General features: G+C 39.6%; 1 protein-coding gene across 42 annotated transcripts in view; it reads left to right on the top strand.

The window, feature by feature from the left end:
- Window positions 1-14,475, top strand: part of ZNF438 (zinc finger protein 438) — a 144,169-nt gene that overhangs the window by 117,158 nt on the left and 12,536 nt on the right. For 38 of the 42 annotated variants that reach the window (XM_032473784.1, XM_032473780.1, XM_032473779.1 and 35 more), the window contains 2 exons: window positions 2,439-2,506; window positions 13,662-13,745. In XM_032473784.1, the coding sequence (XP_032329675.1) occupies window positions 2,439-2,506; window positions 13,662-13,745 (152 nt within the window). Of the gene's footprint in view, window positions 1-2,438; window positions 2,507-13,661; window positions 13,746-14,475 lie in introns of those variants that run through there. The other 4 variants (XM_032473799.1, XM_032473793.1, XM_032473800.1 and 1 more) reach the window with 2 other exon arrangements.

Raw genomic sequence — 14,475 nt, 5'->3', positions numbered from 1 at the left:
TTACTATGTGGATTATGTTTTAAATGTCCTGATATTTTTGCATGATGAAAAGTCATAGTGTTTTAGAAGTTTCGTAGTTTTAGGTTTTATATTTGGGTGTGTGATGTCTTTTGGATTTGTATGTGATGTGAGGTGTGTCTCCAAGTTTTGTTTTTGTTGTTTACATGTGGATATCTAATAAATAGTCCAAGCGCCATTTGTTGAAGTGACTACTTTTTTCTCCACTGATTTCCCTCTATACCTTCATGACCTTATGTGTGTGGGTTTATTTCTGGAACCTATTCTGTTCCATTGATCTATCTGTCTATATGTACACTGTCTTGATAGTTTTGGCTTTATAATGAGTTTTGAAATTAAAGTAGTAGTATCCTTCAACTTTTGTCTTATTTTTAAAAATGATTTTGGCTATTCTAAGTTCTTTGCATTTCCATGTGAATTTAAGAATAATTTAAGAATAAATTTAGGAATTTAAGAAATTGAGTAATTTCTACAAAATGTCTATTGATATTTTGATTAAGATTATTTTGAATCTATAACTCTATTTGCAGAGAATTACCATTTTAACAGTATTGAGTCTTATGACCTGTGAACATGTTGTATCTCTCTCCGTGTATTTAAGTCTTTAAAAATTCCTCTCATCATTGTTTTGTAGTTTTCAGTGTTCCACATCTTTTGTCAGATTTACCCTTAATTATTTCCTATTTTCGATGTTGTCACAAATAGTATTTTAAATTTTAACTTCTGATTTATTGTTTCCATTTCTGATTGTTACTAGTATATGAAATGTAATTGATTCTTGTCTATTGATCATGTATTCTTGAACCTTATTAAACTCATTTAGTTATTTGTATAGATTCCACTGAATTTTCTACATAGACAGATCATGCCTTCTGCAAATAAAGACAGTTTTATGTCTTGTTTTGCAACCTGGGAGCATTAGTATTGCATTTTAATGACTGGAGAAAGAGAGAAGGTGATGAAGAGTGTCCCCATTTAAAGTGGTCACTTGTGTACTGATCAGCACATGCCAGAGAGGAAGCTCCCAGAGGCCCAGGAAAGATGCAAGGTGCCCAACACTCACAGATGGACAGGAATATTGCCTGTTCTATCAGCTAGGCTGAAAAACTCCTAATTCACAGGACATTGCCTAGAGTACAAAGAAGAACCTTGCTTTAGTGAGGGAGAATAATTAGCCCTATCCAAACCATCTCTCTGGCTTCACAAAACAAATCTTAAGGCAAGATCTAAAAGGATGGAATTGTTTCCAGGCATCTCAGCTGTGTATTTAAATCCTCCTAGGATCTGTACTCTCACGGCGTGGATTCACTGCCCCCTCTCTCTCCAGCTACTTGCTCCATTACTCTGGGAGTCTCCCCCAGGGCTCTCCCTTCCTGCATCATAGCTGGTAGGGCTCAGCTCATTTGTTTCCTGTCTCACAAAATCAGGACTTTGGGACTTGATATCCAGTATTTTGAAACATTGTTTCATATAGTTTGTCTATGTCTTGCTTGTTTCAGGAAGGAGGGCAAATCTGGTCTTTGTTACTCAGTCTTGGCTGGAAGCAGAAGGCCTGTCCTTTTATTTTACCTAGTTTTCTGTTTAAAAAACATTTAAAAATTTAAATGGAAAAATTCATACATCTTTACGTTAATGGCTTCTGTCTTTGATATCATGCTTAGAAATACTTCTGTGTTTGAAGGCTTATAAAAATATTTACTTATATTTTTTCAAGGACTTTGTCTTATTTTGACATTCAAATAGCTTATTACTGTGGAACCTTGTATTCTAGGCAATTTGGAAAATAACTAACATGGAAAGGAAATGCCTGTAATTACATCACCAAAAGCAAGGCCGATGTGCATCTTAGTACATTTCTGTCGTGCATTTTTCTGCGCCTTTTTTTTTAATGTAGTTGTTTGCCTAGTGTGTCCATCACTTAGTATGTTCATCCAGTACCTTATATCATCATTTTCCATGTTGCTACATATTCTCCAAAATTGCCCTTTAATGATGGAATTCTGTTTCATCAAGCGGCTATGTTGCAGTTATATTACATTTATCTGTATTGTGAAACATTGGAGTTGTCTCTTCTTAAACAGAATATGTCATTACCAGGCAGGGCATTTGGAGGGAACTTAACTTGGCCTGCTCGCACATCTCCTGACCCTAGGAGGGCAGAGGTGCAGGTACAGCCCCTGTCTGTGTCCTTGTTGCCCTCTCCAAGCCCAGACCAGTGCATTCAGAAGGATCCTGTCTGTATAAAAAGGAGAAGGATGTAAAAACATCAATTTCCTAATAGTCCAGTCCGTTTCTTACTGTTCATATAATTATCAATAAAAAGACTTTAAAAATTTTTTTTTTAATTTGTACTTTTTTGTACATGTTGACATGGTATCTCAATTATTTTCTAATTATTATCTGTGCTTGGTTATTTTCAGGGAAGTTATTATTCAAGTCAGATACTTCAGAATGAAGAATTCTTTATCAGTCCCACCAAAAGATCAAGGTAAGAGAAGCCTTGCTGAGGAAGACAGTAATGTGTGTGTTATGAAGAGTTTTAATTGACACATTTAATGCCACTGTCCTCAAACCATAAGGTGACTTACTTCCTGGAACTAAGAGCAACAGTTCTGATTTTATATGAACGTTGATTTCCTTTGGCAAGTTACTTGGGTGTACATGGATTACTGAGTTACAAGGACACGTAGCCTTTACTGAGAGCCCCTTGAGAGCCAGGCCATCTCATTCCACACAAAACTCACAAATCTCAGCCCATTAGCTGGCAGTTAACTGGCGCTAATAGATGTCAAATGAAATTACAAAATATTGGCTTTAATGAAGCAAAACAGCACGTGTTCTATGAGCAGAATATATACAAGTATATGCACATAATACTCATGCACACGTATGCACAGACAACACGCCTGGAGAGAGGGAGGGTGTTTGCTTATACATTTTTGGTCTATGTCTTCCCATAGGCCAATTTTAAAAAAGAAACATAAGAAAAACTATTTCCCCTTCATATAATTTTTTTAAAAAATCATGATTTTAAAAAATAAGAGCTCCTGAACCTTTCAGAAAGGCAGTTTACAGGTGGAGATAGAGTCCTTTCTGAATAAAGAATAATTACGTTTTACTCACTGTAAAGGGCAAAGTTTTTTTAAGACGAATTCACATCTTTCCCCTTCCTCTCTGTATTCTCTCCCATACAGAAGAGAAATCTTGATGTGTACGTGAGAAAAATAGTGTCTTTCAATGATTCAAAATTGGGCTTCCTTAGTGGAAGGCGTAACTTGCAGTGAATGGAGGGGATTTGCTGTAAAGAACCCTTAACTGGAGCAAACATTCTTTGATTGCTTTACCAGAAAGGAAAGTAGCGTCGTAGCTGTAAAGAGCTCGGAGTCTTTTTGAAATTCATTGCTGCCCCTGGATTGTGTAACCTTAGGTACATCACTTGACCTTAACTCTGTCACCTATAAATCTGTAAAATGAAGACAGTAAGTCCTACCCTGTAGGTTATGTGGAGATTGAAGGAGATAATACATGTAAATCACCCAGCACATTGCTAACGGCATAGCGGGCACTTAGAAGACGCTAGTGGCTGTTGCTCTTAACGGTGGTTATGACTGTCCGGGCCCTCTTCATCCGTGGGGGCTGATGCAATGAGAAGAGGCCAGAGGCCAAGCGGGATCCAAGGGGACCCAAGGGAAGTAAACACAGGCCGACCCATGGGCTTGGCAGTCATCCAGGCGTCTGGCCAAAGGGCGAGTAAGAGTCCTTGAGACACACAAGATCCAGCCCCGAACACTAGGGCAGGGAAGGAGAAGGGCGTCAGAGGGAGGAGAGCAAACCCTGCCTCAAAAAGCGTGTGTTTCCCGTGAGTGTCTCTGGTACATTTCCTTGTGGATTTCCGCAGTAGAAGGTGCCTGATCACGGGGCTTGACAGCTCAGTGTCCTCACTGGTGTCACCTCCTTAGAAGAAAGAGCGTTGAACGAATGTCAGGAAAGCTGGGTTCCTGTCCCGGATCTGCCTCCCGCCAGCTATGGAAACTCAGTTATTTTGCCCCTAAGCCTCACTTTCCTATTAGTAAAGCTGGGATTACTAGACATTCTTTCCCAGCTCTAAGAGGTAGTGAGTCTGAGTAACTAAGCAATGAGCCGTAGGTTTCTGGCTGATGCAGGGATGCAAAGTGGGTCCCCACTCAGCCCTCTTGCCTACTTTGCTCTCATCAAGGTGTATTTTGCTGTTTTTGTGTCCACCTCCATTGACTTGACCAAAATATAAGATGCCCTCAGGCCTGCCTAGGATTCAGTAGCTCTGGTAAGTTCTTCATCAGTCTCTCCAACCAAGGATGCTTAAACCCCAACCCAGAATTTGACAGAGAAAGAGATACAATAACTTAAAGAGCTCACCAAGCGCCTCAGTGGGATAGTCCCCCTACTACCACTTTACAGCCTTTGTTTTATTTAGCCTCACAATGTTCAGTATAATGTTTATTTCTGTGGTTCAGGGAGATTCGATTCTTTTACCAAGGTCACTGACCAGTTAAATGACTGAGCTAAGATTTGAACCAAGATCCACCAAAATCCAAAACTCACGTGTTTGTCCCAGTGTCATACTGTAAGTTTATAAAGAATACCTCTAATCTATTTTTAGACCATTCCCCCTTTTCTTCTCTGTTCCAACATATTATGCTTAATTACATGTATGAATGCTTAGTGCTGTTTCATTCCAGAGTAGGCAGAAATTAGAATCTGTGTCATGGGAAGTTACATCAGTAAGGAAAACCAGTGTTATGCATATGAGGCCTAGGAATAGCCCCGTTTTTCCTTAATTTACTCATTTATCAAATGCTTCTGTGTGTCCTGGATTACTATTAATATTTATTAACAAAGAAAAATGCCAGATTTTTAAATCAAGATTTTGTTTATATTTCTTTTATCAAATATAATCATTTCTGGGACATGAGTTTGCTAATCACATGTTACTTATTAATTAAATGCTAAGTGAATTATTTAAGAAACTGTTGATGGTTGTCTGTGAATTGCAGCACTTTTGAATTTCATGCTTGTAAGCGCGCGCGCGCGCGCACACACACACACACACACTATACACATCAACGTATGAAGTTTAGGTGGGACACAACAGAGTTGTGAGGCTTAAAATCCACAGCATCACTTACCATCTTCTAACAAAATTTCTTACGTCGGGAGCAGATTTAATGATCAGCAAAGCAGTGCTTACCAGGAATTATGCCAGATGCTGTGAGAGCTCCAAAGATAAATCAGACAGAGCGTGTGCTTTTACAAAACATAAAATCATATTAGAACTGTAGCCATGTATGTAATTAACCAGGATAAAGAATGACAAATTCTGTCCTAGCAGTGAGTATGACAAACTGTGAGAACCTGGGTGGAGGGACAATTGGTTAAGTCAGAAGTTGTGAGGTGGGTCAGGAAACACAGCAGCGAGGACATGGTCTTTTTTCAGGACATTCTCACACGTGTCGAAATCAACCAAGTGGAGATTAGAGGTCAGAGGATGTGGGTTTGAAGCTAGGAAAAAACTAGAAGAAACCAATTAGAAATCCCTTCTAAGTGTTTTCTGATTTGGGGTAAAGATTTTTAACACTGTAACATCGCTGTGATAATTTGTACTATATTAAAAGCTTTCCATTTTGATAATGTCTTTATTATTCTTTCTGTGTGAACGTGTTACTTACAGAATCTCCAGAAGCTCATTAGACTTATTTTGTTACAATTTTCTGTCTTCTCGTGCATTCAGGATTGGGAGATGGGATTTATGGTTTTCCCATAATTTTCTTTTTTTGTGTTTAATATTTTTAAATGATAAATTAATAGAAATATAAGGACATGCATTTCTGTTGGAAAATAGCAGCAAATTGTAGCAAGTGACAAACCATGTTTTGGTGGAGGGGGGGAAGGCATGCAAACAACATAATAAGGCCAAGTACAATTGTAGTAATCACCACTTTCAATTTGTTGATGGAAAGAAAGCCAACCACCACAAGGACTGAAAATACAAACAAATTTATTTACTTGCCGGATAAGGAAACACACAAGTGAGCAACTTTGCCAAATGGCTCTCTGAGAGAGAGCATTTTTGTTTTTTCATGCGTTTGGAGGAAGTTCACTGTGGTGGCACCAGTGAAGGATTGAAGTGTGGCGCCTGGAAAGGGCAGGATGAGTTTGAAGTCCCCACACCACAGTTAATTCGAACAAGTCCCGCTGTTCATTGGTCAGGAAAGAGTCTTAAGTCCAGGGAGGCTCTGTGTTACTGGAGTCATTCAAAACTCCGAGACATTTCCCAGCGTCACGATCCAGTTTTGACGTTTCCTCGGGAAGCCTGCTGTAAGCGGAGAAAGGTCTCACGGGGGGCCTCCAGCACTTTCTCGGCTCCGTCGTAACGTTTGTGTTGCTTGAACATAGTTATCTGGTTGTGAGGGCTGTTGCATTCAATGACAGTAATAATAAATGGAGCTGAGAACATGGCAGATGTTTTGAAGCAAGACATAGCAGGTCGTAATGACCCCCTTCGGCAGCATTGCAGTTAGCGAAACGTGCCCTGTACAACTCCTACTAATTTTCGAAACTGGTGCATTATTTACCTGCGAAGCCATAGTCATTATTGTCCATCATGTGAATTCAGATTTGGCATCTGTTAGAAAAGAAAAAAGCCACCCTGGATTTTCTTATTCAATAAAATACTTTAAAAAATAATCATGGTACAGCCTAAAATATATATTCTTCTGTCTTACAGACATAAAAATATGTCCTAGGAGGGAGGGTATGATTCAGTGCTAGAGCACATGCTTAGTGTGCATGAGGTCCTGGGTTCAATCCCCAGCACCTCCATTAAAAAAGAAAAAACCTAATTACCTACCCCCTACAAAAAAAATGATGTCCTTACATCTTACTGACATAAACATTTTGGTAGTAGTGAATATATATCATTTTAGACCTCAAGGAACACTTAGGGTAGCTAGTTAATATTCATATTTTTTAAGTTTAGGAAAATGATCTTACTTATTTTAGACTCTTAGTACCAGGTTCTTTGTAAACCTCTCAGTGACTTTTCTGTCTCTGGCAGGCTTTTAAAGCACCCTGGCATGTAGTGGGTTCTCAGATACATACTAGATTTTGTTGAAAGTGCTTGAAACTCTCATTTTTTTTGAAAACATTTTAATTTTTGTTTTTTAATGAAACACCAAGCTGAAGTTCTCGAGTCTGCATTCATTTAACAAATATCTATTGCCTTTGGAGAGGCATGAGCAAGGAGCAAACGGGGCAAAAGGAAAAGCAAACTAAGTTCTTGTCTCTTATAGCTCAGTTTCAGCGAATAAAACTGGGCTGCCTATCCAAGCAGGAGTTTACTTTTTATGAGGATTTAACCTCAAAATGATTTGCTGTCTTGTTATCTAACTGCAGTCTTGCTCTTTCGAACCTGGTCTTGGAGCTGTTTCCTAACCTTTCCTGTTTTCCATCTCTCCCCACGTCCCCCCGGGTCGGGGGAAAGACCACGGAACTAAGAGCAGGACAGCTGAGCTCTCGTTATTCTTCCGCCCTTCTCTCTGCGCTCTGTGATCTTGGCTAAGTCAGGGAGCCCAGTTAGTCCCTTCATCTTTGAAATGGGGATAATAATTCTTGCCCTGAAACAGTCAAATGAGATAAGGTACAGAGGAGTCTCGTCATTCACAGTTGTCACGTTCTGTAAAGTCACCACGAACACTGAATTAGCGATTACTGAACCACTGTTCTAGAAGAGATGCACGGTTAGGTTCCTGTGAGCCTCTGGTCACGTCACCTGTCATTACATAACCTAGTTTTATGTATATTTCTGTTTAAAGATGCCTTATTTCATGTATCTTGTTGATTCGTTAGCATTAACTAAACCCACAGACACATTATAACTCAACCCTGAACAAAGCTTATCTAGCAGGTGTATTTTTTCCGAAAGGCCCACCACAGTCTTTTTATGCTTACGAATGCTGGACAGCATGTCAGCACTATGCTTGAGGGTTTTGTTAAACAGTGAAATCACTAACAAAAGGAGAAAACTACCCCCCTAAAAAATGTGGCACTAAATAGACAACAAAAAGGGCATTTGTTTATAGCACGAGAGGTGAAACGAGGCAGAGTGCCAACCACTGCCGGGAGCGGGATGTTCTTTGCCTGTGCCTGTCCACAAATGACCACGAAAGGGCCACCAGTATGGATCGGGGGGTGGCAAATACATTTTAGCAAGCAGGTGAATTCACAAATACAGAATCAGCAAGTGAGGATCCACTGTTTATGAAGGTGCTTTGTAAACTCTTAGAGCACAATATAAATCTCAGAACAATTTGCAGAATAAGACTTACTGTGGAACTCAGACATAATAACTCTGTGTGTAGTTGATATTATCAATTTTAAGTTAATGAAGTAATAAATATATTATTGGAAAGCAACCACAAGTTCTTAGCTCAGTGAAGCTACAAAGACAACCGTTACTGTGAATTCTTTGGCTCTTCAGCACTCATGTTTACTGCACAGTAGCCAGGAGAAGCACTGTAATTTGATGCTTTGCATTTAGTGGTTAACGTGGCTTTGTGACCCCATTACGGGGCGGGGGAGCATTCCCTATGCATTACCAAAATATTATGTTTCTAAATATGTGACACCATATGGAAACATTTTGATCGTAACTAGTGGTGTAAATGCTGTTCGTGGACTTTGGGTACCTTTTTATGTTGCAGACCAAGAACAGATTGACATTTTCAAGCTGGTTTTGGTTAACTCCTTAATGTTGGAAATTAGAACTTTCCAATGTAATAACTCTGAAAAATACTGCTATGATTGTTAGTATGGTACGCTGTTGACAGAAATACAAATGGAAAACACACACATACCTGTGAAAGTTTCCCTCTAGAACAAAATGGGAATGACTGGAGTGGCCTAAAACTTACCAGGTAGACCTCATACTGGAAGTTATTCTCCTATTTGAGCTAAAATACTAGACTTTGGAATGTTCTTATTAGTAAATTCAGCTTATGAGTATTTTCGTTGTTTGAAATATTTACCGTATTTACACTGTTTAAAAAGCAGGCTACTGGTAGCATGTTTGGGATTTTCCATGTATAGTGTCATGTCATCTGCAAACAGTGACAGTGTTACTGCTGCTTCTCTGATTTGGATTCCTTTTCTTTTTCTTCTCTGATTGTTGTGCACCTGAAACTAACATTGTAAATCAACTGACTTCAATAAAAAATTAATTTTTTTAAAAAGGCAGGCTACTAATGAGATCATCTACTCGGCCTGGATCAATGTCAGTGTGGCCATGCAGCAGCAGAATCTCTGAGAAACTCCAATTAACCATGTAAATATATTTCATAGCATCACATCTCACTTTTGTCAGAGTCCCTGCTGCCTTTATATTATTAACATAAATGCAGGTGCAAATAGCATTTACGTACTTTGATAGCAAGCAGTTGGAGACATCTCTCCATGGGACCCAACACTTTCAGATTGTGTACATCTGTTCAAATAATGTATCCAGCCCCAGTGACATGAGCCCAAGGATGGAAACATCTGCCCAAGAGACCGTCTGCCATGCAGCAGGTGCTTACATCTTTGTTTATGCAGATGGTTGGTGGGATGAGTGAGCAGGATAATAGCAAAGGAGTTTGACAGGGTATTTAGGATGTTATGCAAGCCAAGAGGACTGGCTAGGCATTTTTTTGTCTGTAAAAGTCTAACACAAATAGGAATGGATATTCATAAATCTAGATGCTTTTAACAGAATAAATGTATTCTTCTTTTTTAATGTGTTGAATGACAGACTTTGGGGATTTTGTAATTTTTTTAATGGAGGTACTGGGGATTGAACCCAGGACCTCTTCCAGGCTAATCACGCGCTCTACCATTGAGCTATACCCACCCCCCAAACACATTGTTCTTTAAATTAATTGGCACCAAAATCCTAAAAACATTTACAGAAGTTCCAATGTCCAACTTACATTAGAAACAGCAACTAATGATTATTTTGGTTTTGATAAAATAGCTTTAAATGATTTTGAATGCATTTTTTTAAAGAAAACATTCTGGAATTGAATCCAGGACCTCATGCATGCTAAGCAAGCACTCTACCACTGAGCTGTACCCACCCCTGCTCTTGAAAACTGTAGAGGACTGCAGAGAATATTTGGAGATTCCAGATATTCCAAAGAATATTTATGTCAATTATATCTTTTGGGATTTACCATATTTTGTGATCATAAACTGAAAAAAATATGTATTTGTGAATTTGTTTTAAAGTAACAATAATCTCACTACAGCTTAACGTAAATGGCATACTTTATGTAATTGGCTATATTTTCCAAAAAATGAGTGAGAAGGCTAGCATTGATTTACATTTTTTGCAAATCTTTCAAGTCTGGCTTCATTGAAAACGGTTGGAGTGTCACACCTGGTCCTGCATTCAGTATGCTGGTTGAAGTATTTGAAGAAAATCCAGCTTTACAGCAACTGGAAAAGGAGGGAATATTTTAATAGCCTTTTCAGATAATTGTGGCTATTTTTCTCTGCTGCTACACCAAAACGTGTCAGAGAGCTATAAAGGAGTGTAAACCAGTCAGTTAACAGCTGGAAGTTTAGTTGTAATGTGAAATTGGAAACCACGTCAATGTATGTCTTGTGTTCTGTTACATTTTGCTCTGTCTTAAGCTTGAGTCTTTCCCCCATCCATGCAATGTCACTGGTCTTTTAGAAAACATTAGTTCACTGAATTACGCAGATTTTCTACATATGTCATTTTATATAACACTTTTAAAACCATACTTCTTAGAGTAACCACCAGTCTCATCTGAAAAATCAGGAACCTTCAAGCTCCTGGTGATGGATCCAAGTTTTCCAAAATTCTGATGGTGCTCGAAAGAATGATTTTTATCTATGGCAGTGGATACCGTCAGATGTTTTTTCTCATGACAGGCTTCCTTCGTTCACTTTTGAGAACGTGTCTGCTGATTACCCACGTCTAAGTGGACTGTTCCAACACGTGTCTGTCAGACATTCTTTCAAGTAAAGACAGTTATTCCCTGAAAATGCAGCCAGTTCAGCTTTGCCACTCAAACCATCGCACAAGCGCCTGTCCTCAGGGCACTATCATGCCCCAGGACATGGCGGGAGACCTCTGGGGGCATGCACCCCGCCATTGCACAGCATTTTAAAAAGGCACCCAAGCATCGAGGTTTAATGAAACTAAGGTTTTGTCCTGCTTTTGTGTTGTTCTCCGGAGGGTGCGAGCTGGCAGAGAAGACGACTGCAGGGACAGGCTTTTTGTTTTAACTAACATTGTTTATACTTTTTATTTTGTTATGTTTTTATTGAAATGTAGTTGATTTACAATGTTAGTTTCAGGTGTACAGCAAAGTGATTCAATTATATATGTTTACTTTTTCCTTTTCAGATTCTTTTTCAGTATATGTTATTATAAGAAATTGAATATGGTTCCCTGTGCTGTACAGGAGGTCCTTGGTGTTTATTTTACATATAGTAATGTGTGTCTGTTGATCCCCAGCTCTTTCAGGCTAAGGTACCAATACAGTTTTACCCAATTACCCCCTCTGCCCCATCCATGCAGCACGTTCAGAGGTCGACGAGGTAGAAAAGGCAAATGACATCTTATTATTAGTATGGAAAAGAGTGCCAGGACCCTCTCTGGGCTTTGCAGACCATACTTTGAGAAATGATGATCTGGTCTGATCGTCTCTTGGTAAAATGGGGAAATTAAGGCCAGTAAAAATTATCATCGTGCTCAGCCTCATCCCAGCAATAAATGAAAGGACCGAAGCCAGACCTCTGCCCTGCTTCTTACATGTCATGCAGTTTATCTGGTGTCCCCAAGGAGCACCCCCACCACCACCCAGAAAAGGAGAATTCAGATGTTCTGTCAAGTTTCCTAAAGGGGCAAGACCTGCCACATGAGGAATTTAGAAATTCTTTCAGCATTTTCAGACTTTTTCATTCAGTTCTAATGTTCTTCAGTGACCTCAGTTTTGGAAGCAGGTGGAATAGGATTCAAAATATCTGGGAAATATGTATTATATATCTAAAATTCTAAAAAACCTTAATTATGATTTTTTTTCATTTTTGCTCATCATAAAAAAAAAAAACTACTTTAAGTCAGGACCTAAAAGTGTTATTAAATTGATGGTGTAATTGTTGCTTTCAAAAAGTCACATTTTGGCATAAGCCTGAGTGGGTTGTTCACCAGAAACTCTGTAGGAGAATCAACCACCAGAAGCAGCCTGGCTTTTAAGAAACTCCAGGGCTTTGAGAAGGGACTCACCCTGTGTCTGTATCCTTAACTGCATCTCCAGCCAGCCATGCTGTAGAGTCTTTTTAGAAGGAGGCTCGCTCTCTCTCCTGATGGTTACACTCTGTGATTGGAAAAAGTTAGTAAAAAAAAAAAAAAAAAAAATCTTTATTTTCTCAACATGGAGATGGATAATGTGGTCCTCGCATCCACTGGAGGAGACTGACATATAAACAGTCATCGCAAAAGCCCTTGGTGAGTTCAGTGAGTGGGGCCAGACAGACCTGGGTTCAAACCCATCTCTCACTTCCTCAGCTTGTGACCTCGCAAGAAAGATCCAGTTTCCGCGTCTGTGGCCTGGAGGTGTTACCCTCAAGAGCTGGTGGAAGATGAAGTGAGATCATAGGTTCAGCACTGAGTTCAACTCCTGACCGAGGGGCATCTTCGTCCTTCACACGGGAGTCTAAGGGTTTCACTCCCATGGAACCAGTCTGGTCAGCTCCTTGAGAGTAACTACCGCAAATCCAGGACCTCAGCACCAGCGGCGTCTGCTGCTTCATTTTCTTTTTCTTTACTTTCTTCTGCGCATCAGTATCGCAGGAGGTCCCTCTGGCTAAGGTAAGGGGGACCTTGATTGAAGAAGTGAGGCACAGTCAGGGCTGACCAGGTGGGGGTTCAGGGAGTAACTGCCCGCAGACCAGAGGCCTGCATGGGGCTGCGTGTTTGTGCTCACAAATCATGAGCTATTTGACATACAAGCTGAGATACAGAAAAACTTGCAGAAAAAAAAAAATCTTGTAAATCAGTGTGAGTTGAAGATACATCAGAAGTGAAGATAAAACATCTGTAAAACAAGACCGCAAAGCAGGGGAGCCATTATTTCATTTTTAAAATTCAGTTTGCACCTTCCTTAAAAATGCCCGTTCCATATATACAAAGTAAATCTATTTTTTGAAATTACGGTATAACAATAAGAATACCTTTGTGATTGGAGTCCCTTGCTTTTAACTAGACTGTTGTGGAAACATTGTGATCTTCTTCACCACTGTAGTTTCATAATCATGGTCTTTTGACCAAAGGCAAGAACTTCCCAGCCTTCTGCACACGACCTAGTTTAATTGTTCCAACCGACTGCACGTTCCGGTGTTGAAACCTCGTATTTCTGTTTATCCCACTAAGGAAAAGGTTTTCCGCACCAACTGTCATCTCCTCAGTCATCCCAGGTACTTAACTGTTCCAACTGATACTGAAATAGAAGCTGTGACTAGAAGGGGCCCGTTTTTAATTTGTTGATGGAAGATTTCTTGCCATGAGACATTCATGCCGCTCACAAGAAGCTCTTTTGTAGGAGATGTTTCCACGCTCACCAGTCCTGTTGAGAAACAGCTGACTCAGAAGATGTCGGAATCCCCTGGAAAGACAGTGTGTACAGGTATTTGTTAGTGGTAACAGGACATCAGATGAAAGCGGGGAGGGTTTAGCTCAGGGGTAGAAGGTTTAGCTCAGCTTAGCATGCACGAGGTTCTGGGTTCAACCCCCAGCACCTCCGTTAAAAAGAAAGAAAGAAAGGAACCTAATTACCTCCCCTCCCCCCTCAAAAAACTGCAAACCAGATGAAGTGACTGGCTGCTTTTCCCCTGATGGAGTTCAGTTAGCAAGGCCTTAATTTCAGCTACGAGGTTTAACTGAATGTTAACAATTGTGGCAATAGTCACAGCAGAAATAGTAACAGGAGGATGGGCTTGGTAAAGCATTTCAGAAGTTCCCCATTGTCTTGCTTTGGATCCCCCACAGACCACTAGCTTTTAGCTAAATTTTGGCACCACTCAGTCATTCTTAGATTTGTGTAAAGATACAAAATTCACTGCCTTGTCGTCATGAATAAAATCTGGTACCCGTTCCAATTTTTTTTTTTTTTTGCCAAAAAGATAAATAAGTTCTTCTTTCTAAATGTATTCAAAATAAGAATATTTCATACAGTTTTCAAGTGTATTTCATCAGAAGCACTTGAAATTAGAAGCAGTTCCTCCCAGAAATCAGGACTGATAAAAGGGGCATCATTAAAATGTAGGGGAAATGTGCTGACATTGAGCATTATTACAATGTATTTTAAATGATGGAGCTTTTTACGTTTCCTTTTCATTTGGGACATTAATTACATG

Source organism: Camelus ferus, chromosome 35, assembly GCF_009834535.1.
Source record: "Camelus ferus isolate YT-003-E chromosome 35, BCGSAC_Cfer_1.0, whole genome shotgun sequence".
NCBI lineage: Eukaryota > Metazoa > Chordata > Mammalia > Artiodactyla > Camelidae > Camelus > Camelus ferus.
Note: the sequence above shows the minus strand (reverse complement) of the source record. Positions and strands in the feature narration are given on the sequence as shown.